At 36.5% G+C, this 25,771-nt stretch overlaps 1 protein-coding gene across 1 annotated transcript in view; it reads left to right on the top strand.

The window, feature by feature from the left end:
- Positions 1-25,771, top strand: part of LOC135214454 (carbohydrate sulfotransferase 11-like) — a 49,338-nt gene that overhangs the window by 15,735 nt on the left and 7,832 nt on the right. The window contains exon 2 of the mRNA XM_064248754.1: positions 12,567-12,664. Within this exon, the coding sequence (XP_064104824.1) occupies positions 12,567-12,664 (98 nt within the window). The remainder of the gene's footprint in view (positions 1-12,566; positions 12,665-25,771) is intronic.

Below are 25,771 nucleotides of genomic sequence, written 5' to 3'. Positions count from 1 at the left end.
AACACATGATAATCTGACTCGGGTGGTGTAAATCAATAATAATCTCCATAACACGTGGTGTGAATTCCTTTCCATTAAGAAAACCAATAATATATTTTATCACCCAGAGTCAATCGGTTTGGTAGAATAACGGATAATTAAATAGGAAGTGTCAATGTCTTACGAGTTACAACTCGTGATATTGGATACGAACTGGATTATAGCGGTTCTCGCGGTTTTAAATACCTTTATCATTTATATCTTGTATCTATAGAATTGATGCCGCAAGTAGCCTTATACGGTACGCCGCTAGAACACTTTTCCACATATTCAAGCCAACCATTAATTTATCAAATATATATATAAAAAAAATATATAAATAAATATATAAAAAAATAAGATAAATAAAATAATCAAATAAAAAAATTAAAAAAATTAAATATGGATACAAGTGGAGTCAATATAATACACTCCGTAAGAAGTCGGAAGGGTTACAAATTATAATAAAAAAGGAATCACGATAAAATCAATAACGCTTTAGTAATGACAAATAAGCTAAAAGTTCAAACACATATCCAAAACCTACTGACATATTGTCTGTCCCGGTGATTTATATTCGTAGTCAATGAAAAAAAAAAATAATAATAATAATAAATAAATAAATAAATAAATAAAATAAAAGAGATTTTAAAGTCAGGAAGTCTAGAAGTGAAAATGTTTATCTATGGAATAATCCTATATGAATCTTATACAGGGCTAATAATATATATAGAATTTGTATGGAAACCTTTTTCATTAGTTTCAATAAGGAATATTTAATTTAACATAATCATGCAGTTTTCCAACATGAAACTAATATATTGTTCAATTTTGGTACTGTTTTTTTTCAGACATTCTTCTCATGTGGGTCGAGTATTAAAAAACAAAAAATTTATCCTAAAGTCGTATTTATTACAGCAAGTAACGTAACTCTTAGCTGGCTGAGAGCAATCTCCTGCCAAGTGACGACGTCATCATTGCCGTATCAGCATTTGTTCCTTTTAACCTCAATAATCTGCTTACACAGGCTTCATCTGTGTGTCGTCTCTGCTTGCAAAGCAGATTGACTGGAGAAAGGAATGCTTAGCCCGAACTTCTCATGGGCGAGGCAGACGTTAGGTACAAGTGTCTATCGGTATGCGCAATGCAACTTGCAATCATTTTAAAATTAATAAACAAAATAAGGCAATAGAATTTCTATAACAACAAAATGGATTAATTTTTTCTGAACCTCATAGACATTTAGAAGTATCAAGATATGCGCGCGAGAATATTGAATATGAAACTTTTGTTAGGGCACATAGAATCATGATTAATATTCTCTTTGACTCTTATGTTGCCTGGCAATCTTACAAATGGCTCCGTTTTCCACTTTTGTCTAGTAACTTACTACCAGTAATATCGAATTTTCTTTGAGATTCGTAATGATATCTATTTATTTTTTATAATTATGGATATTTTTACAAGTCATCATAGACCTGGATAGGTTCACTCATTGTTAATGTCATGGATAAAAAAGTTTGTACAGCTGACTCTTTTGAATTCCAAAATATCAGCGAATTCATGTGGGTTAAGTCTGGTCTAAATGGCTCTCTCCCCTCCCGTATTTGGATGTTGTCTGAATTTACTTTGCCCTTGTGACAAGTATAATTTCACTTGCAGGCTGATTAATGGAACCTGGTTACAGTATCCTGCAGTACGAGAGTTTCACATCGCAACTTCAAAAAATCGTTCGTCGCTGCGGATGACTACAGTTAAGTAACAACCGCCTACAATGTGAAAGGAATTTCATGGATTTCTTCGACCGACACCGTATCTCGTCGTTAATCTCGTTTTAATGCGGAACGATCCGGTGGCTGTGGGAATCGACTACAAATGGGACATACTTCCGACAATTACGACCCGAAGGATATTCAACTCTACTTTGCTGGCGAAGGACTCGTGCTGGGGATGTTTTTTTATTCATCGCGAACGTAATCGTGTAGCTTAGGATGCAGAGAATAAGTATGAGCGCAAAATAGAACGTTGGACCCGCCCAGGCAAATTTTCCCCTTGTTTTAACCCTGTGAAATCGGCCGTTTCATTGGGCTATAGGTGGTTGTCTGGAACTGTGTAATGGACGAAAAGTGGTTCGAAAGCTAGTTAAATGTGAAGTAGTATAACCTCGGTCATGTATCCTATATATATAAATGATCATAAATAACAGAATCGAAATATATTTTTTGCGTGTACGCACTAGGAATCTATATATAAATGATCATAAATAACAGAATCGAAATATATTTTTTGCGTGTACGCACTAGGAATCTATATAAAGTGCACATATATTAATCATAATTATATGAATCCATATACATATGTATAAACAAATCAGGTAGCCTATAATCAATCTGTTACCTTTTATCTTACCAATATCTGCAGTTATTTATGAGTTAGTATATGAATTAATGAATCAGATATATAACATTTAGCATAAAAATCAACGAATCAATCAGCATAAACATTAATAATTTTATCAATTCATATATGAAATTTTTATCAGTTAAAATATGATTTTTATCATGTTAATCTTCATTCTATGCAATTATCAGAGTACATTAGTATTTTCTGTAGCATATGTATCTTAATGAGATGAAGTGAAAAACTGTATCATTATATATCACGTGATCACTATTATTTACCAATATCATTGTTTTATATTTTATTACTTGAATCAATTCATGTACACCATGAATTTTTATTTACTTATATATATATTCACATAGTGTCTGTATCACACTCCTATAAGTCAAATGCAAGTCAAGTTTGAGTAATATTCAGTAGTTGGTTTTGGTAGCTGACCGAGCTAATGTAAGTGTTTTACATAATAAAAAATATGGAATGTTAGTCCATATATATAAAAGATTGCTTGCAGGAATGTGATCAGACTAGAGACGCTAAAGATGACGTATACAATAAAAGTAGGCTAAGATAACAGGCCGTCACCTGTAGTCATTCAATTGTTTATAAACATTAGTCCAAGCTCCCTGCTTGAGACAACTACCGCCTACGTGATCTGTAGCCTGTCTCATTTGATTGTGTGTTCGTATGAAACTATGTCATTTGTATGTATGTTCATATGTTCGAACTACTGTCTGTTCCTTCATAACTTGTAACAGAGATGGTAGACAGGCAGAATAGAGTTAGCTATCGTCATTAGAAGACCTGTACCTCTTTACCTAAGCTTTATCATGTAGAGGAATAGGATTAGCCATCATCATTGGCAGAAGCGATCAAGCTATCGTTATTAGAAGACTTGTACAATCATATCTGATCTTCAGCATGTAAAACTTCAGAAGAATATATCTATTTTTATACTTCGTGTTTTCTACAAGAACCTCCTCACCGAATCATCATGATTTTAACACATCGTCGTAATAACCAAGAACATAATACCGACTTCGTAAGTAATCTACAAACCCCAAGACACTCCATTGAAGATGGAAGTGCAATACCAACCGACTTAGCGTAAGATTATCGCAAGTCTAACATTACCTCATAGGGCGCCTTATCGTACAAGGCACAAGCCCTAATATATATATATGTATATATATATAATATATATATATATATATATATATATATATATATATATATATATTACATATTGCTACTTTCAAAATGCATATATTCTCTCTTAGACTGTACAAAACGTTATGTAGAATTGTGCAACATTTTTTCAGATTCGTAGGTAGCTTAGAGATAGGATGTTTTAAATGTGTGTTCAGATTTCGCATAACACAATAGAAAAAGAATATGTATATAACGTAGAATGTAGAGAGAGATTTTCTTTGTCCGTTCAAAGCTATAATTGTTTCAGTAACTTTTCATCTCCCCGAGATTAAGAGGGCTCGAGTCTTCGCGTTGTTTTTCAAAATCTGTCAATACGTTTGATAGGCGAGCTCGAGACTTCATTTGTGTTTAGAGATTGTGTCATCACGTAAGATAAAGGGCTTCTGCTTCGATCGATCGAATCGAGTACGTGTCTTTTTTTTTTTTACAGACTGGTCTCATATGTGTATGTCTTTGTCAAAGCCACGTGCAGATTACACATTTTGTATGTAAAGTTGTGTAAGATTTCGAAGCTTCTAGAAAGAATTGTCTCAAAACGTTTTGTGTCTCCCCTGTCCAGCTACCATAAGGGAGAAGTTTTTTCATTCGGGCGTAGATTCTCAAACCGTTCACATCTCTCTCTCTCTCTCTCTCCCTCTCTCTCCATCGCATAGCACTTTTGATTTTTAAAGTAATGTAACGGTTGCGTACTCATTGAATGGTCACTCGTAACTTGAGAATTTCATATTTGATATTTCTTACAGTTTATTTAGTGTTAAATAGTGTTTTTTGTGGAATCTGAACAAACATTGTTTCGTAACGGTGCCTGGGTTTGGTAAAGTGAAACAAGCCTGCAGCAAAGAAAGAAGTTGGTATACCAAAAAGGTAAAGTGTGTTATATTTTTATTAGTTGCAACTAATAACTGGTAGGAACAGTGATTAGGTAACAACTAATACCTGATAGGAACAGTGGTTTGGTAAAAACTGATGGTTACAATATTTTGAGTGAAAATATTTACACTTTTACACATCGCAGATTTTTGTGTTTTGTGTTTGTTTCATTTTTGTGCATTTGTTCATTTTCTTGGTGAAGTGTGCCTTTTTATTTTGATATTGTCCACATTTTTCTGTATTTTCATTTGCATTCACAATTTAATTGACTTAGTTATTTTCATTACCTAATCATTGCACATTTAATTAAATTTAACACTTGTGAATTAATTTGCATTTACTTAGAATTCTTTTCAGGTTTTATTATTGTTTAGCATTTGTGAATTAATTTCAAATTTTCAATTATTACCTAACACTGTTGAATTTTGATTGAATTAATTTTCTTGAATTTTGTGATAAAGTAATTTTGATTTAATTTTACTTAATTTGAGTCAAGAAATAATTAAACTTTACTTTGTTTTCAAGTAACAGTAATTTTCCCTGATATTGTGAATTTCACTTATAAATTTTGAGTTTAATAATAAATTTTTTATTTAAAATTTCTATAAGTGTTTTCTTTATCTTACACCAGTATATTTGCATTTAATTATGATTATATTGATGTTAGGTAGAAACATAGAGTGGTAATTGATCTGTTTTCCTTCAATTTACTTGAAGTGACTTAGAACCAGAGAAGTACTTAGACTTCTGAAATCAGGGAAATACTTAGACTTTTAAAGTTGTTGATGGAGTGATGCCTTTTGATTAATTTAATTACTTACAAGATTACCTCACACCTGTTTTGATGAACTTAGTCTGATTTTCTGCAATACTGGTAAGTTGTTAAGGGATCACTGTTGCCTTTAGAGTATTCAGTCGTTTAATACCTGTGATGAGGGTTCAGGTGTCTGGCTTTTGTGAGGTATCGGTTAATGAATGGTAAGTGTAGTAACCAGATACTTGGCACTTCGTCACAATATATATATATATATATATATATATATATATATATCATATATATATATATGTATATATATATGTGTATATATAATATATATATATATATATATATATATATATATTATATATATATATATATATATATATATATATATATACACACACATACATACTACATATGCGGGCACGGCGGTGGACAAAAGTACAAATGGTGATACAAGCAATAGATCTCACATGTGAATTCTTTTTATCTCCTTAAATCAAAATCAACCTCAGGTCATCTCAATATATTGTTATATCCAAGATGGCTGACGGTCCTCCAAAATTATATCAATTTGCTTATGTTTTAGATATTTCCATTTCATAGGCCTGCAAAAATTGCATCTTTCCATATAATGACTGCAAATTCATATATTGGTATTCTTACTGTCACTAAGAGATTAACTGAACCCACGATTTTTGCAAGAGCAGCTGCAAAGTGCTGTGCAGCTATGTCCATCCAGAGATATAGCACTTGCACCAGATGGCATTCCTTCTTACAGCCATACTTATTCGGTTCTTGACAAAGATTCTACAGCTGCTGACAAATTTGTCCAATGAGCAAGCTAGGCAGCACCAATCTGCTGCCACCCCTAGTGTCTTGGACTGGGTATTGCTAGACGGCATACTAAACACTAACTCTAAATATACCCTGCTTGCATCCCTTATAGGTGGAATGAAATCATAAGTTCTTTGTTTCCTTGCAAAGACATCTTTACATGAACTGCTTCTGTCGTACGTTAGCAACACTAACTCTTCAATAACTTGAAAGTGTCCACATTCTACAGCTGCTGGTGTTGAAAATTAGTTGGGCTAAGGTGGGGTGACACACTGAAACGCAATCCATGTTTTCCATGCAGGCTTCTTCCCCTTTGCATGTTAGCCAGATCTTGCTTCTCACCCACTTAATGCATGGAGAAAGAGAAGGGCCGAGGCTTTTGGTCAGTGGCTACTACAAATTTCATGACTGGGTATCCCCCTCATATCTTTTACTGTTCCAAATTTAATCCATAGTTTGCTCAAACCATTTTTTTCCCATACTAGATACTGCTTTGACAACAACTTCCTTGCCTGAACTGCGTATGATCGTTCCTGAGATGTCTTCATGCCTTGCAGAATATGCAGCATGCAAAAAGACTAGTATCTGCTTGCATTATCCCCTTTGGTAACAATAATGCATGTTGTATCTCGTGCTTGATACGAAACAATTATGTCGGCCAAATATACAAACAGTTCAATTTTGTTCCGGCCATTCCTAACGACGCTGGCCCAATTGCTGGGAGGTTTTGCAGTACTGATCACTGCAGCAAACTTCTGTACTTCTTTTTTGTGTTGTTTTGGTTTTCCTATTGTCTGCCCTATATACATGAAATACAGCGTTTGCTTGATTATATGCCTGTACATTGGAAAAAAATTCATCATTTGCTTAAGACTCAAAAGTAGACCCTTTCATTGGTCTCAGAGCGTTTACAGGAATAGATTATTGTCTGCCCTCATGGTTTGCAATGACTTATTGCACTTGAACTTTGTAGCAGGGATTCTGCAACTAAATGCGCTTGGTGTTTTGAGTCTCAGTAAAGTTAGTGAATGGTGCCTTTCCGAGGGTTTTCATAGATCCTAAGGATTCATTCATTCTGATGGCCATAGTTTCATGACTGCCCAACACAATCAGATCTAGTGAATCTTCCTCAAAAGGGTTGCCCATTTTTCTGAGTACTCTTCTTAGATTCTCAATCATTTCAAGAAATCTTTTCAGCACGCCTCCAATTTTAACATCATGGTTTTCTTCAGATTTTGGAAATGTGTCGGTTTTGGAGAGCCCCCATATGTCTCAAATGAATTGAAAGCCACTTGTCATAATGTGCACGGTCAAGAGCAAAGAGGAAATGAACGACTTTCTGCAGAACATCTTTGTTCAAGTTGAAATTTGATTCCTAGTATGACTTTAGTATTTGTGATTCATGATATTTGCTCTTTTCAAAGGTTTGCTGGATTCTGTCACCTTTGTCCAGCCATTTGGGATAAAGTGCTATAGGCATTGTATTTAAGTTGTAAAAATTCAGGAATATTTGTCGCAAGGGAGAATTCACTAGTCTTTCATATGTATGTTCTTGGCATAAGCAATAAAGAAAGCTTCCTGTTAGACTTCGATTTTCACCATTGTACTGCCATTGTTTTTGTTCTATAGGCCGAGGGTTTTTCCTTTTAATAACCTATATGCACTTTCAGATATGAGCTGCAATTATAATCCTACCCTTTGCCCGAACATTCATCCAATAATATTTCATTCATGTGTGATCTGTACACATGGCACATCATGTCAATTGAGGTGTGGCTGAACTGAGGCTAGTTAAACAGCATTTGGGAAACGAGCAACATATGACTACTATTAGTTAGCACTGAACCCCATGTTGAGTCCCACACTGTGCCATGGTAGTACACAGACTCTACATCATTACACTGTTACATTGAGATAATTACCCATTTTTCTTATTTTATGAAGATGACAACGAGTTAAGAAGGGCTTAATTTATCTTTAACCTACAGAAATAAACTGATCAACTGAAGTTACCCCCAAAACGCATGTTTTTTTTATATCTTATGTATCTAGACTGTATGCTCTTGTCTATTCTTTGTATATTCCATGTATTTGGCCTTGAGATGAAAAAGAGAATTATTATTATTATTATCATTATTTCTTTGGAGTAGACCCTCTTTCAAACAATTCTTGTTAAAAAGGATTGCTGCATCAGCTCCATTAATTTTGTATAGAGTCTTCTCTATTTTCCTTATCAAGGATTTCTCAAAGTTGCTAAAACTGGCAAGCAACGTGCCAAAGGGAATCGTCAAATCCGGTATAGTCATATTGAATTATGTTTATTACTGCTACTATAAGTTGCTCTCTCTCTCTCTCTCTCTCTCTCTCTCTCTCTCTCTCTCCTCTCTCTCTCTCTCTCTCTTTTGACGCGACGTTTCGCCCAGATCTGCCAGGGTATTATCACAACGACGGTTGCTGGAGGACTGAATCTTATTGTTGTTGAAGATTAAGCTGGCTTTATGCCAGCACGGGCTCTTGCTCAAGAGCAGCCCGTAGATCTTGGTGGGGAGTCCTCTTTATATTAAGGTCTTGCGGCCGCTCACGAATGCTCCTGCAGGACCCGGGGGATATTCGACATTTCGTTGGCTGGCGGCCAGGCGTCGGAAACGTTCCAGGCGCGTTGACCTTCTCAGGTGTGTGGTGTCACCTGGAGCCGGGTTTTCATTGGCTGCGACCGTGGTGACGTCACGTCTGGTATTACTGCCATCTTCTTCAATATTAGGCCCGTCCTGGGCGCTGGTGTTATCCTCTGGAGGGGGAGGGGGCTGGGCCCTCCTTACACAGGTGGGCAGTACCTTTTACCACCTAGTACAAATATTTGGCTTTTTGGTGGTCATTTTAGATATACTGGTAGTCATCTTTGAAGCTTCTAGGCAACACAATTACGTATCTTAGTATTTAAAGGTTTGCTTTCAATAATTCATCATAAACTGAGAGTGGCTGAGGAATGCCAGTGTGGTTAAGCAATTAAATGTTAATATTCAAATAACATCAGGGCACCATTATGAAAAAACTGCCAGCCATATTGGAAAATAGTAAAATTCTGTATGGCCGTAGGTTGATTATGAGAGAGAAGGCCAAGAAGTGTTGTGCCGAAATTCAGACATGTATCACCATTTGGAATTTTTCCTGTCATTTTGGAGCTACATTGCTCCACTATTTTATGATAGACACCATAACCTCTTAACTTTCAGCTTTCTGTTACATTTGTTTAGCGCTTACCGATACAAGTCTGTATTCAAGAAGAATATAACTGGAAAATAATTTCACCTTCTGTGGCTCGATTCGCACCTACATACAGTTTCCAGCAAGGGAAGTAAAAGTCTTTTACAATTATTTTTCCATCGGATACAAGATTGTCATTGGAAATTGGAAGCACTCTCAAGGCAACCTCAGTCGGAAAATTGGAAAATTAAATGGTAGTTGTGGCTATTAAAAATGTGCACGCACAAGCGCTTAAGTACATTAGGTATAATAGATATGCCTGAATATTATAATCAATACTTTTCTACACAGCTCACGCAAGCACGCGTCAGTTGGGAGTCAAAGGTTTCTGAAAGTCAATCATCCTTTGCAGTAGTTCCTGTCTGTCATCAGTCATGACCAACTTCATTTTTCTTCCACTGGACCCTTTTCAGAAATAATAGCAAAGGTCTATCTGTTTGTCTGTGATTTTAATCAAGTTTTGTGTAGGTGTGGGGTAAGGACCGAAGCGCTAAATTGATGAGGTTCTGTATTGGGTATATTTTTGGCCCTAGCAAAGATCTGTGTTGTTTTTGTTCTGTTTTTAGCATGACATTAGTTCTCCTAAGACTTCACGGGCATTGTGTTGCTATACAGGCATGATACAGAAGACAGAGTTAGAAAGGAACAATAACCAAAGTCTCAAAGGAACAAGGAACCAAGAAACGCACACCGCCTGTAAGAAATAAAAGACGACCGCCCGCCCTTCTCCACGTCCCTCCCCCCCCCCCCACCCCCCCCCCCCCTCTCCCCTCTTCCGGTTTCTGATCCATCCCAACATTCAATAACTTTCTATTATGCCATTGCACATAGGGCCCCAAAATCTTATTTAAATTCTTCCGTTACTTTTTCCTGCTTTATGAATATCATTTTAGAAAACAAAAAACTGACGTGTGTGAATATGTAGCCCCTATTCAACTTTGTTTCCTTAGGTAGAAAAAAAAGATTGTTGATAATATAACACGTTAGTCAGCGTGACTAGCTTGTCTTACCTTATAACTTCTAATGAACGTCCGAAGTTCAATATATATATATATATATATATATATATATATATATATATATATATATATATATATATATATATATATAATATATTTACACACACACACACACACACACACATATATATATATATATATATATATATATATATATAATACTACACAAATATGTATATATATATATATATATATATATAATATAAAATACTAACATACCAAATAATTGTTCATAATATGCACCATTAAAATAGTATAAGCTTACAATCACAGATGCACAACCTAGTGACTGAAATAATATGACTTACAGCTAGAGGTAATTCATGATGGGTTAGTTCGTTACAAAGACACTCTAAAATATAATCTTATTGATAGCAGTGATTGGACTAATAGTGCACGTCATGATTGTGTTGTTATTTTATCAAGTAAACAAATAAGTGAAGATGTTGTGAGTGTCCTTGGATATGGTTTATCTTTCTTTATATCGAATAGACCCTCTACTTTAACGATTGCGTCATCCCTAAGTAAAATGGAAAAATATTGTGATCTTCCTGAAAATCATGAGAACTTAATTAAAGGTATTGTTTATGGAGCTGCCAATGTTATTCATGAAAGTAACTTCCCTCCTCGTCATAAGAAATGTTTAACCGATCTTAGAAAAGACAATACAATCCGCATCACAAAAGCTCATAAGTCAAATATTGTAATTTTAGATAAAGCTGACTAAATATCACGTCCTACTGGACGATGATACGACTTGCAAAAAACTAAAAAAAAAAATCCCCTTGATCACTAGCAAAGAGAAAAAAAATCCTTAAAGATAAACAAGAACTACTAGGTCAATTATCAGTCAGATTTCCCTCGTCACCTTATTTGTACGGATTAGTAAAAACGCACAAAGAAAATAATTCCATGTGGCCTATTATCAGTACTGTTGGCTCAATATCATATACTACACGTTCGAAATATATCGCCAAGCTATTATCCCCGTTACTTGGAACAATCTCCGATTCTCACATATATAATTCTGTAGATTTAGTTGATAAATTAAATAAAATCACTTACTGCCCCACTGATAGATTCATAAGTTTTGATGTTTGTTCTCTTCTTAGTAAAGTCCCTATAGATTCTATTTTAGAGTATCTTAGTAACGAATTAACCCCTATTATTTTACTCACTAGGTTGTGGTATGCCAATTCTCCGAAAAACGTTATTTACCTAATATCATTCATATTCCTTTAAAGTGCCGTTGATATGTTGGCGATATTTTAGCTCCTTTGCCTGCTTGTATTGCTGTAAATTATTTACTCTCTAATTTGAATAACCAGGTACCATCGATTAGGGAAATATAATTGATGCTAACTGGTTATTCAATTATTGCAAGAGACTTCAATGATAGAAACAACACGATTTTTTCAAATATTGATGGAATTCTTAAACCTTTGTTTTTTTAGGTCTTCATTTGCTGTGACTAGAAGCCCTGAAAAATGGGTTGTGAAAAATGTAAGTGATGCCTTACTTCATTTATGGAATCTGTTGAATGGATCACCAAGTGTTGTAGCAAGCAGGTTCTGATAATGAATTTTAGCATAATTAATGATGCTGCTGGGACGCTGTGAATTATTGATACGACTTCCTGTACTGATAGAGATTATAATATCAATGCCAGGTGTTGACTCAGATCCCTGTAAATTATTCGGAGTAGTAATTCAGTGTCCCCTGTCTTGTGTGGCACATAGTTGACGATCGTCAAGGTTGATTGGAACAAGTCTAAAGGTCTACACCAGACCTCCTATTCCTTTTAATACCAAGCCACACAAGAACCGTAATAGCATAAGATCATGTTAATGTGGAAGAACCCACGCAACATAAAAGCTGAATAGAAGAAAATCAACCAATGATGTGAGGGTACGCCAGTCTTTGGTGCATCCTTTTTGGCTCATCAGTCTGTCCAAACATCCGTCTTTCTACTTTCCTTCCTATTGCTTTAGTCTTTTACCACTTGCCTGTCTAATTTTTCACGCAAAATTTATAATATCACATATGGAAATACGCTGAGGATCATCCCAGTTGCTTTGTTACGCAATTTTATCAGTTGCTTTGTTACGCAATTTTATATGAATAGAAAACTAACAGGATTATCATTTTGATTGATTGATTGACAGATAACTTAATTTCTTTTTCAGAGGTGGACCGCGATCCACAACCACTCGATGGGGCAAAGCTCTTGTGTGGGTCGTCATAGTCTTCGTCGTTTCGACTTATGTGGTCATCTCCAATTCAGGTAAGGCCATCGAGCTTTTGTACTGGATGCAAGATACAAGGCAATAGAAAGGTGATGGAGGATTTGATATATAATAATAAACAGATATGCGCATAACATGCGGCATGATGAGTGGCACAGCGATCAAGATGATGATTACTAGGATCGGATTTACTCCCAGACTATCGCTCGTAAATACACCCAGTAGCAATTGGGTGCCAGGACCTGCTGGGGTTGAGAGAGAGTGTCTTTGTGGCTAGCAACTTCACCCCTAAAGCTTATGAGACACCAAAATGCTGTTCCATTTTGGCGTCACCCTTTGTAAAACACAAGTATATTAATATAATATATATATATATATATATATATAATATATAATATATACCTATATATATCCAGGTTGAAGAGGTAAAGGCATGTCTTTTATAAGTATCGAGTTCATTATGCCAACGTTTCACAACACATAATGCATCCTCAAGGCTAGAAAATTACACACTATGAATACCAATATATCACTTATGCACATATAAAATATAGAAAATATTTTGACATTTACAGATACAAAAATCAAAACAGGAACTTAAAACGAACACCTTTTCAAAGTGAAGGACAGGCTGAGCCTTTCCTGGACATCCAACATTGTTGATAAATATACCTGTCCTAGGTGTAGTCTGGGAACCTACGTTGGATGTACGAGGAGGCTTCTCAAGGTCCGTTTCTGCTCCCATCAAGGTGTCATCTTCAGGACATGGTGCAGATTGTCCAGTCCCGAATTATCCAATGTCCGGAATCATTCTCAGATTTGTGGTGCCCACTTGGACATAAATGATTTTAAGATTATCGGATCTGCCCGTAAAAACGACGAGTTGGTGTTGGAGTCATTTCTCATAAAAACTAATGTACCAACACTAAAAACCCAATCGTCGTCCACACAACTGTTTATAGCATAATTGCCTGTATGTTTACTCTCCACGTTCGCTCTAGTCATCTTACGCATGTTTATTTTCTCCCTGTCTTTTTAGTCACTTTTTAACTCTTACCTTGGCAGGTGTTCCTTTCAAGTTCTTGTTTTAATTTTTTTATTTGTAAATGCCAAATATTTTTTTTATACTTTTTATATGCATAAGTGATGTTTTAGTATTCATAGTAGGTAATTTTCCAGCCTTGAGGATGCATCATGTGATGTGAAACGTTGGCATAATAAACTTGATACTTGTGAAAGGCATGCCTTTACCTCTTCAACCTGGATGTTGACCGGGTCTGCTGCCCCTGTGATTCTTCTATATATATATAGGAGAATTGCCACTTGGAATATTGCCCTTATGGGAGGATTGCCACTGGGAACACTACCGCTGGGAACTTACCCATGTGTGAACATTGACACTGGGAACCCTGCCCAGGTGCTTTCAGTTCTTATAACTAAAATTCAGGTTAAGAAGTTATTTTAAAATTTAACTTTTGTTTAAAAGAATTTCTGAACATGAATAGTTAGAAGTTGATAAAATATTTCAGGAGTCACTTTAAATGTGCCATCAATAGCCAAGTTCTTGAACCTCTTTAGATCTTCCATACCTGTTGTAGTTGTGACATCGGAACAGCCGGAAAATTTGCGTTTTTCTGCCTCCATTTTCGAACATTTCTGCAAATGCTATTTACAGAGGGTAATTGAGAAAGTGTAGCTTCATCTAAGGTTACAGCCGCTTGTGATACTACTACGCGACTCGATTGATGAGATATTGCAAAAGTGGCCCTTAAACACTTTTGGCATCAACTACATCCTTGGTCGCAGTGTCAGTGCTCATTAACGTACTTTACAATTTCAACATTTTCTGTCAATACGTTCGTGCGCAATCTTGCTTTGCATTTTTTTGCTATGTTTGAGAACATTTCCAAAAAATAAGTGTGCCACTCTTATTTTCGCTATGTTTATGATACATAAATTGCAATTCTTCTACAAGCATATCTCTTCCACGTTCACTTTTGTGCACACGAGCCATTATCGGTCTTAACTTGAACCTTTGTTTGTTTGTATGGTGTTTTTACGTTGCATGGAACCAGCGGTTATTCAGCAACAGGGCCAACGGCTTTACGTGACTTCCGAACCACGTCGAAAGTGAACTTCTATCACCGAAATACATATCTCTCACTCCTCAATGGAATGGCCGAGAATCGAACCCGCGACCACCAAGGTGGGACGCCAACACAATACCAACCACGCCACTGAGGCGCTTAGTTTCTCGTTTAAGAATCGTCAGTGGTAAATAGTTGTACTAAATGGTTTTAAAAGGCAATTTCATATTTTAAATACCAGTTTCCAATTTACGAAACATCACTGATAAAGGCTGTAAATGGCTGTAAAAGGTAATTTCTTATTCTAAACAAAATCAGTATCTAAATATAGTAATATCATTCAAATGACTCTTTACAGAGGATTGACATATATATATATATATATATATATATATATATATATATATATATATATATATATATATATATATATCTTCAATTTCATTTAAAAGAGGTGGGGTGTTCGGAGTGGCAATGATCACTCATGGGCAATGTTCCCAGTGCAGTGCTCCCCTTGGCAATTTTCCCACATGGGCAATGATCCGCATGGCAATCATCCCAGTGGCAATTTTCCGTGCACGATATATATATATATATATATATATATATATATATATATATATATATATATATATATATATATATATATATATATATATAAGTCATATCACATTACTGTGATTCATATACATATATCGAGCTACAAATGTCCTTTCATATCCAATTCGCTCTACCTCAGAATTAATATATTTTCATATATGTTTAACCGAAGGGGAATTTATTCGGCGATAATAGAATTGCCGGCTGACGGGCACGAACCATCGACATCTTCAATTCCAGGACTGGCAGTGAAGCCTTAGCCCATCCCGCCACCGCAAGAGGGTATAAGATTATGCCGCCTCCCACCTCAAATACCTGTCACACTCAGGTATTTGTAGTTTTGGAGACTGCATCAAACCCACCTCGTCCTCGGTAGTGTTGTAGTGCTTTTGCCCGCACGTAGCCATTATATAAGTCATATCACATTACCGTGATTCATATACATATATCGAGCTACAAATGTCCTTTAATATTTAATTCGCTCTACCTCGGAATTAATATATTTTCATATATGTTTAACCGAAGGGGAATTTATTCGGCGATAATAGAATTGCCGGCCGACGGGCACGAACCATCGACATCTTCAATTCCAGGACTGGCAGTGAAGCCTTAGCCCACCCCGCCGGGCAAAAGCACTACAACGCTACTGAGGACGAGGTAGGTTTGATGCAGTCTCCAAAACTACAAATACCTGAGTGCAACAGGTATTTGAGGTGGGAGGCGGCATAAACTTATATCGTCCATGGATGAAACATACGTAGATAAAGCCAGGATGTCAGCGGAAGGACTTCGATCGCGTGCAGTTTCTTCACTAGGGAATAACAGAAAGAGTGCCCTTCATCAGAAAGTGCCCAGGTACTTCAGGGTATGACAGCTTTAAGTGGGATGTCGGGTCGGATTTCAGGACAGAGTCTAGCTTCCAGACGGAGTAGTAGATTAGGAAGCTAGCCATAATTCATAACCAAGACTTAAGTATTCTGGATCGGCTTACCAGGTCGTCGCACTCAGTCATGACATAGCTTCGTTAGGGCATAACGCCACGGGTACAGGCTAGGGTAAAATACAATTTTGATGGGCCATGCCAGCCCATATTTATAACCGGTTTTTGGGAGTTACCAGAAGTGTCACTTCTGACATCTGTGAAAACTGTGACGATCTCCTTCGGTCCTTTCATCTCTGCTGCTTGCAGGTACCTGGAAAGGTCATAGAACACCAGCAGAGAAGGGTATGGCAAGAAAGGATGTAATGAGGTGTTAAATTGGATCGAGAGAGTTGGGTCAGTAGGCGGAGATGCAGGTGTGAGAGGCCAGAGTTGCAGGTGCAGGACACCGCAATAAACAAGGCCAGGGTGAGAGGTCAGGTCAGAAGGACTACACATGAGAGGGTGTGAAATCTAACGAACTAAGGGGTTGATCCCTTTCAACAACTCTCGTCTTGTGAAATTAGTTAGGGACCAAAACACAATGGCGGAAGGGACGGTAATCCCTTAGGCATTCTGCTTCTCTTCAAATCTTAGGTCGTTAGGGCTTAAGATCACTTTTGACAGGACAATAAAAGAAATTTATGTTTTTCTCTTCGAGACATTATTAAGGAAACAATAGAACAAAAGCCAAGTCAAAAATATTGCATGGACCTCAAAAACATCACAACAACAATGTTTTGCTTTACCCTAAGTTTTACTTGAAGCAGTTACCTTATTTCTTTTTATATCCCTTATGTTTTTTTTATTTTCCCTCGTTTCAAAATTTTCCCTCATCATTTGTAATAAAAAAAAGAAAAAAACAAGTGTCAGAAGGACACTTGTAGTAATGTATATATATATATATATATATATATATATATATATATATATATATATATATATATATATATATATATATATATATATATATATTGTAACGAAAAGGGTTCTTTATAATAGTCCACTAGAACCAGACATGGACTTTATTAGATTATCAAAAGCAGGAAGGGTTTGAAACAAAGACTCATAATCAAATCTAACATTACATTAACAAAGTATAAAAATAACACATATTTAAGATTTCCAGTCTGAAGATTGACACAACCACCCACATTACAATTTCAACACAAGAGGCTCAAATAGTTCCACAGGCACATCTCACTAGTACATATTTCTGTGGGAAAACTACAGGTCTTGCATCATAACCCTCGCTGACAGATGATAATTATATAATATAAACTTGGTACATAAAGAAGCTAACCAGCTTTATAACTATGGATATAATTAGCTCATTTACTAGAGAGAAATAGCATATCGCACATCAATTATCGTAGCAGCTTGGGAGAACATCAGACATCTGGCCCGACGTGCAACCTCCTTCTGCAACATCCGATGGTCCAAGAAATTAGCACAATTATGCCCTTATCATAGAGCAAAACAATGGAAAGCCATATAACATCTGCAATTATGATATGGCTACAATGAGTCCATGCTGAGACTTTAGATTGCGGAGTTCCTCGCCAATGTGCTAAAGTGCTACAGCTTTCCATTCAACATTCTGCGAGCACCTGGGAGAAAAATATTTTCATTCGGAAAATACTCAAGAGTTGATGTCAGACAATCCCTTGGAACTTGCAAAATCCTTGTATCCATTTCCTCCTCTGGTTTTTCTTCGTCTCCCCAATTCATCCTTCGTCTCTCTCTCTCTTCCCCTCACCATGGACATGGAAATGCCCCAAAAAAAACAAAAAGAACAAATTCCATGGGTGACATAACTGACTATGCGCATGTACAATAGATGGCGTTAAAGTGACTGGAAAGCTTATTTGCTTAAATAGCTTCAATATTTATTTTTATTGTAAATTTAAGATTCTTAATGTATATCTATGGTAAAGGCAGGCATGTGACAAATTAGTTTAACTTCTAATTTGTTTGTTTCTTTTACGATGATGACTGCAAAAAAGCTATGCCAACTAAAATATTTTATCCTTAAAAAGATTTTTGAGCAACAAAAATGAAAGTTAGAAAATATATTGCAAAACAAAGCAAACTAAACCAAATATCAAAGATTTTATGACTCTAAGTACTTGTACTAATGAAAAATATTCATTAAGGAAATATGTAAATCAAGACAAAACCCTAAATTAATTAGGGAATCCCCTGAGGGAAAAAACATTGCATTAGTATTACTAAAGTGCTGGAAAGTGACCATAATGGGACAGAATGTCTAGTACAGCATTGTCCTTTCCTGGCATACGTTGGATGTTTAAGTCCCATTCCTGCAATATCAGGCTCCACCTCAACAGCCGCTGGTTCTTGTTTTTAAAGCAGTTAAAAAATACCAAAGGGTTGTGGTCAGTCTTTACCACCACAAGTGTAAGAACGTTTGTTAAATATATCTCAAAATATTCTAAGGCTGAAATCAAACTCAGATTCTTCTTCTTTACTGTGGAGTACTTATGCTGTGCATCTGTAAGTTTCTTAGAAAAGAAGGTAACGGGATACTCTATCTGCTCTTCAACTTGAGATAGTACAACATCTATACCAAAATCACTATCATCAACTGCCAGCTGGAAATCAGGGGCTCTTAAGACAGGAAAGTATCTCAAAACTCCTTTTAACTGATCAAATGCCTTCTGACATCAATAGATTAGTGAGAGGGTTGCGACAGTGGCCTACCATGACAAGAAAACGATGATCAGCTCTCTTGTCATACGACACACACAACTCTAGAATAGCTTTGACATTTGCATCCTTAGGAGCTATCTTTCCATGACCTATCTCGTGGCCTAAATACAACACTTTAGCTTTTCCAATTTCACATTTTCTTAGATTAATGACTAGCCCTGCTTGACTAAGCACTTCAACCAAATTTCTTATCCTCTGAATATGAGTGTGCCAGTCATCACTGTAAACCACAATGTCATCAATGTATACTACAATACCTTCAAGAGAAACTACTAGGCAGTTCATTAATCTCTGGATTGTAGCAGAGGCATTTTTCATGCCAAAAGGCATTACATTACAGGCAAACAATCCCTCATTAGTCACAAATGCTGAAATGTCCTTGGCCCTGGATGTAAATGGAACTTGCCAGTATCCTTTCTAATAGATCAAACTTGCTGATAAACCTTGCTTCACCTATGTCATTAATGCAGACCTCCGCCTGAGGTGAAGGAAAACTATCCGTCTATGTTACTGCATTAACTCTACGGTAGTCAATACACGTGCGATACTCACCATTCTCCTTCTTCACCAACACTACTGGTGAACTCCAGGGGCTGCGACTACTCTCTATCAGATTGTGATCCAACATATACTCTACCTCTGTCCTTATTATTTCCCTTATTGAAGGATTAGTTCTATAAGGAGCTGTTTTTGCTGTTCTGACTTTTACATCATGCTATATCACTTTGGTAAAACCTGGGGTGTCTTTGAATAGTTCTACCAACTCCACAATAGATATCTTTTGATCTTCATCCAAATGAGGCAACAGACTAGGTAATTTTATTACAATTTCCTTATTACTTTTGGGCCACTCACCATGAAAGTCCAAGGTACCTTTCTCTGCTCCTACCTTTTCTAACAACAACATAGGTTTCTGCATTACTCTCTCTCTTTCAAGATAAGGCTTTATCATATTAACATGGCATAATTGGTATTTTTGTTGTTTGTTGGGAGTTTCAACAAGATAATTTAAACTACTTACTTTCTTAGCTATTTTCCATGGTCCTGAAAACTTAGCTCCTAGAGGACTACCAGGATTTGGCAACAAAACTAAGACACTTTCTCCTTCTTTAAAGTCCCTTACTTTAGTCCTCTTTTCAAAATTCTTCTTCATTTTACTTTGTCCTCTCTCTAAGTTTTCCTTGGCAAATCTTCAAGCTGCACATAATTTCTCCCTTGACTCTCAGAAATTCTAACAGGTCAATTTCAGGGCTGTTCTTTTCCCAACTTTCCTTAATAATGTCCAATGGACCCCTACCTTCTGTCCAAACACCAGATCAAACAGACAAAAACCTGTTACATCACTTGGTACAGGTCTGAATGCAAACAATAGATAAGGTATTTCATTATCACAATTCCTCGCATCTTCCCCACAACATTTCTTTAACATGGTCTTTAGAACTTGGTGAAATCTTTCTATCTGGCCCTGACTTTCAGGAATGTTTCTGTGCAGAGGTTAAATGAAGAATTTTCAAGTCTTTCACTTGTTTAGCAAACTCCCTACTCTTAAAATTATTCACACAGTCTGCCTGAACTGATTTTGTCTATCCAAACCTAGTAAAGAACCCAATAAGTGCTTCTTTTACCTTTCTACTATGAATACATCTTAAGGGTATTGCCTCAGGGTACCTAGAGGAATTAACATACCTCTTCACATCTGCCTTCATTTCTGGCCAAAAGAAATTTTCAGAAGCCGTCCTAAAAGTTTTGTTAATTCCAAAATGACCCCACAAATATATCATCATGAGCAAACCACAAGATTTTGTCCCTATATCTTAGAGGAATCACCACTTGCTTTCTTACTTCACTCATTTCGTTCAAGGCTTTTCCGGAGAGACTTAATTCATGCAGGATGCCCTTTTCCCATTTGAACTTGGGTTTTGTCAAATCCAAGTTCACCTCTCCTACTTCTCCTTTAAATCCCTCCTTTTGAGCAGCGCTCAATGACTCATGATCCCATCCCACAGTATCATTCCATTCAGATACCGGACTAACCCTTAAAGCTTATCCAAATCCAAATCCTCATCATCAATCCTTGATGATTGGGCTGTAGAATGAGTCACAACCATTATGAGCCACAACTTTGCGTTGTACCACTGGGTAGTTACTAAATGAATCTGCCTCAGCATCATTGGCAATTATGACCTGTATGGCATTCACTGGTAACTCATCTGCAATTGCCAGCTTCACCGGGCCCTTGACCCAATCAGAATTTAACCAAAACTTACCTATAGGACATGCTACTACCATATTTGGGAATCCACCCAACAACACATAATCCAGCAATTCCTCTTCAAAATTATCAGGCAATGCAAATCTCAAAATAAGTGACTGGGCAGCCCCTGTATCTCGTAACACATTAATCTGTCTCCCAGAACTCTCCAGGTCCTTGGTGAACACCTCACCCCTTGAGACATACCTTTCAAAGTTACTTAGATCACAGGAAACATGCCCAGACTTCTTTCCAAGCAGACCTACTGGCTTCTTTAAACCTCCCTGCCTCTTCCAGGCAGAAAACACTGAATTTATAATTAATGTCCTTTCTTCTTTCAGAAGAAATAAACCAAGTCCCTTTCATTTGCCTTTAGAGGAGACAGAACTCTCTTCACTGGACAGCTAGACTCAGAGGACTTAACTCCTCCTTTCTCTGGGGATCTTTCATAACCCCTGTCCCTGCCCCACTTGGTTTGCTACTCAGCAAACCTATACACGACCTTGTGTGAAAGTGCATATTCATCTGCAGCTACTGGCATGCCTCTCACAGTATCTATCTTTAGATCGTCTAAATGCATCTTCAACTCTTTACCCACATTATTCTTAAACTCTTCAGTAAGGTTTAACTCTATTAGCCACTTTTGACTTTACATATTCATCCAATGTTAATTCCTTACACCGCGAAAATTGTACGAGTTTGAGTAGGCAACTTTCATAAATCACGAAACCTCTGACAGTATGCTTCCAGTACAAGCTCATATGCCTTCAACACAACCTCTTTTACCCTAACATAATTCGAACTTACATCTTCACTCAAAGCCACACTCACTTTCTGTGCTTTACCAACCAATCTACACTGAATTAAGGTACTCCACATTGTCTCAGGCCAATCCAATTTTTTGGCTAACATTTCAAAAGCAGAAAAGAACTCTGCAACATTAGCTTCATTGAACACTGGCACTAAGTTAATTGCATGACCTAATATTAAAGTTAACTTCCGGTGCTCCTCTAAATCTAAGAACCTGCAATTCATGTTCCATCTTAGCGATTTCTAATTCCCTCTCTTGTGCCAACTTGGCCCTCTCTAATGCCATCTCTCTCTCTCTCTCTGTATTTTCTACTTCTATCTCTACCATCTGCACCTGCAACTTCAACCTTTCCACAGCCAATCTTTCTAATTCTAACTTATCTTTCATCAACTGAGCCTCACTTGCCCCATGGCTTCCAACCCTGACCTTTATAGCATTCACTACCTGAAGCAACACATTTCCTTTCTTTGTACTAGGGGATACCACTAACTTCAAGTATTCTCCAATTGCTTCCAACTGACCCTTGCTCGAATCACCAATCTTAGTTTCCCAATCCAACCTACCCAAAAATTCAGGGACATTAATGTCAGTCACAGTACCTGACCAGCCTTATAACTATGGATAGAATTAGCACCTTTATCAGGGAGACATAGCATATCACACATCGATTATCGTAGCTGCTGGGGAGAACATCAAACATCTGGCCCGACGTGCAACTTCCCTCTGCAACACCTGACGGTCCAAGAAATTAACACAATTATGCCCTTACCATAGAGCAAAACATTGATTGGCCATAAATGTGTGCTGAGTCCATGCCAAGACTTGTAGAGCATGGAATTCCTCGCCAATGTGCTGAAGTGCTACAGCCTTCCATCCAACATTCCACGAGCATCTTCATTCGGAAAATACTCAAAAGTTGATGGCAGACGATCCCTCAGAACTCACACAATCCTTGTGCCTGTCTCCTCCTCTGGTTTTTCTTCGTCTCCCCCGTTCATCCTTTGTCTCTCTCTCTCTTCCTCTCACCATGGACATGGTAATGCAAAAAAATGTACAAACTCCATGGGTGTCATAACTGACTTCGTGCACGAACAATAGATGGGGCTAAAGTGACTGAAAAGCTTATTTGCTTAAATATCTTAAATATTTACTTTTATCATAAATATAAGATTCTAAAAGTATATCTGTGTTAAAGGCAGGTATGTGAAAATATATGTATATATACTATATATATATTATTTATAGATATATATTATAGTATATATTATATACTAGATATATATATATGTGTGTGGTGTGTGTGTGTGTGTGTGTGTGTGTGTACCAGCTGACCAACCTGGTGCTGCCTGGAAAAACTCCAATTATGACTGATAAACTCTATCTCTCTCTCGCTCTCTCTCTCTCTCGCTCTCTCGCTCTCTCTCATTCCTCTTAAGGTAATTGCTTCTCAGCCTCCTTCCCACTGGAACTGAACTTAGACTTAAAGTGCTTTGGGAGTGTCCACTATTCATCTCAGCAACATCGAAAACTATGAATTAGACACTAATATATGTTGTTTTCAATTATTTATATAAGTCACCCTCTCCTCAACCCTCCCCCCCTTCCTATAATGGTTGAACTTGGACTTGAAGGGTATGGAAAGTGTAACGAAATTCATCTCACCGACCTCGAAAACTGTGAATTAGACACTAATATCTGTTGTTTTCGGTTATTTTTATGTCACCCCCTTTCCACCCCGCCTCTTATTGGGGGTAAACTTGGACTTAAAAGGTATTGGGAGAGTCACTATTCATCTCAGGAACCTCGAAAACTATAGATTGGACACTAATATGTGTCGCTTTTGTCATTTTTACATATCCCCCCCATCCACACCCAGCCAACCCTTTTTGGTGGCAGTGATGTCATAACCCCAGTGTTCATTTGCCCAGTTGTCAAGTGTATATGGAACACACACACACACACACACACAAATTTTATATATTATATATATATACATATATATATATATATATATATATATATATATATATATATATATATATATATACATATATATATATATATATATATATATATATATATATATATATATATATATATATTAATTGTTTTGAAAGAAAACAACGCTCACCTGAAGTCGTTGTTGGCAAAGCGGAGTCTAGCGAAGAAGAATCTCTCTCTCTCTCTCTCTCTCTCTCTCTCTCTCTCTCTCTCTCTCTCTCTCTCTCTTTTCTATCTCTCTCTCTCTCTCTCCTCTTTTTCTATTAACTAAGCCATTTAAATTAAATCCTGAGCTACAAAAATCAAATTTATTTGGGAAATCTAACGTGATACTGGTCAAATTGCAAGAAACAAGAAACGAGTTATGAACACTTACTTCAAATAGAATAGAAAATGGAAATCAAGCATTCCTTACCAGCCATCGTCACTAATTATTTCACCTTTACTGCCATAAGTCTATTACACATAAGTCTGAGTGTCTCTGTCAATTCCAACTACATGACCACTTCCACAAGCCATTTTAAATGTTCGTTGCATTGGAGCATTTCTCTCAATGATTACATGTCCACAGAAACATATCTGTGGGGAAAGAAAATATCCCAATATCAATAAAACAGGAATGGCAATAGAAATCATATGAAATAAAATGGTGACCAATGATAGAAAAGCATAATTCAGTCTGCAAAGGAATGTTCATAAAAGTTAGTAATTTTCCAAAGGCTACCCACTCTCATCTTTGGGGATTTCCAATTTCCGAGATGTCCTAACGTTTGACCGAGTGCTATCGTAGTCTGTCCCGGAGTGAGGAACCTATCACAAAACTCTATGCACCCAAACCAAGCATAAAGTAACAAACTTTTGCACGTATATTTCCGTTTCACACCTTCGAATCCGATTTCAACCGGAATTAAAAGTTCCATGGTCCGACGATGGGAATTCCATCACGTCACGTGACACTGAGCCCGGTTCGGTTCAGGGCAACAATCGAACATGGCTGAATCTCACTTTAGATCTCATGTGAACAGAATTTCCCCGGTTTCCAAGCGGACGAACAAAAGATGAATTTACGCAGAACAGCTATTTGCCGAATCAATGTTAAAGACACCTGGAGGATCGCTGAATCACAATATTCGTAACATACATCACAAGCGAAGAGTCACGCATTCTCGTAACAGTTATATATATATATATATATATATATATATATATATATATATATATATATATATATATATATATATATATATATATATATATATATATATATATATATATATCGAACTACAAATGTCCTTTAATATCTAATTCGCTCTACCTCGGAATTAATATATTTTCATATATGCTTAACCGAGGGGAATTTATTAAGCGATAATAGACTTGCCTGGACCAGGGCGCGAACCCGTGGATCTTTCAAATCCAGGAACGTCCAGGTTCACGCCCTGGTCCAGGCAAGTCTATTATCGAGAAAAAAATTCCCCTTCGGATAAGCATATATGAAAATATATGAATCTGAGGTAGAGCGAATTAGATATTAAAGGACATTTGTAGTTCGATACAGTTATATGAATCAACGGTAATGTGATAGACATATTATATATATATATAATATATTATATATTATATATATTATTATATATATATACATATATATAATCATTACTAATCTATACTTATATATATATATATATATAATTATATATATATATTATATATATTATATATATACACACATATATATTTGTGTGT

The sequence above is a fragment of the Macrobrachium nipponense genome, chromosome 45 (genome assembly GCF_015104395.2).
Source record: "Macrobrachium nipponense isolate FS-2020 chromosome 45, ASM1510439v2, whole genome shotgun sequence".
NCBI classification, from domain to species: Eukaryota; Metazoa; Arthropoda; class Malacostraca; order Decapoda; family Palaemonidae; genus Macrobrachium; species Macrobrachium nipponense.
Note: the sequence above shows the minus strand (reverse complement) of the source record. Positions and strands in the feature narration are given on the sequence as shown.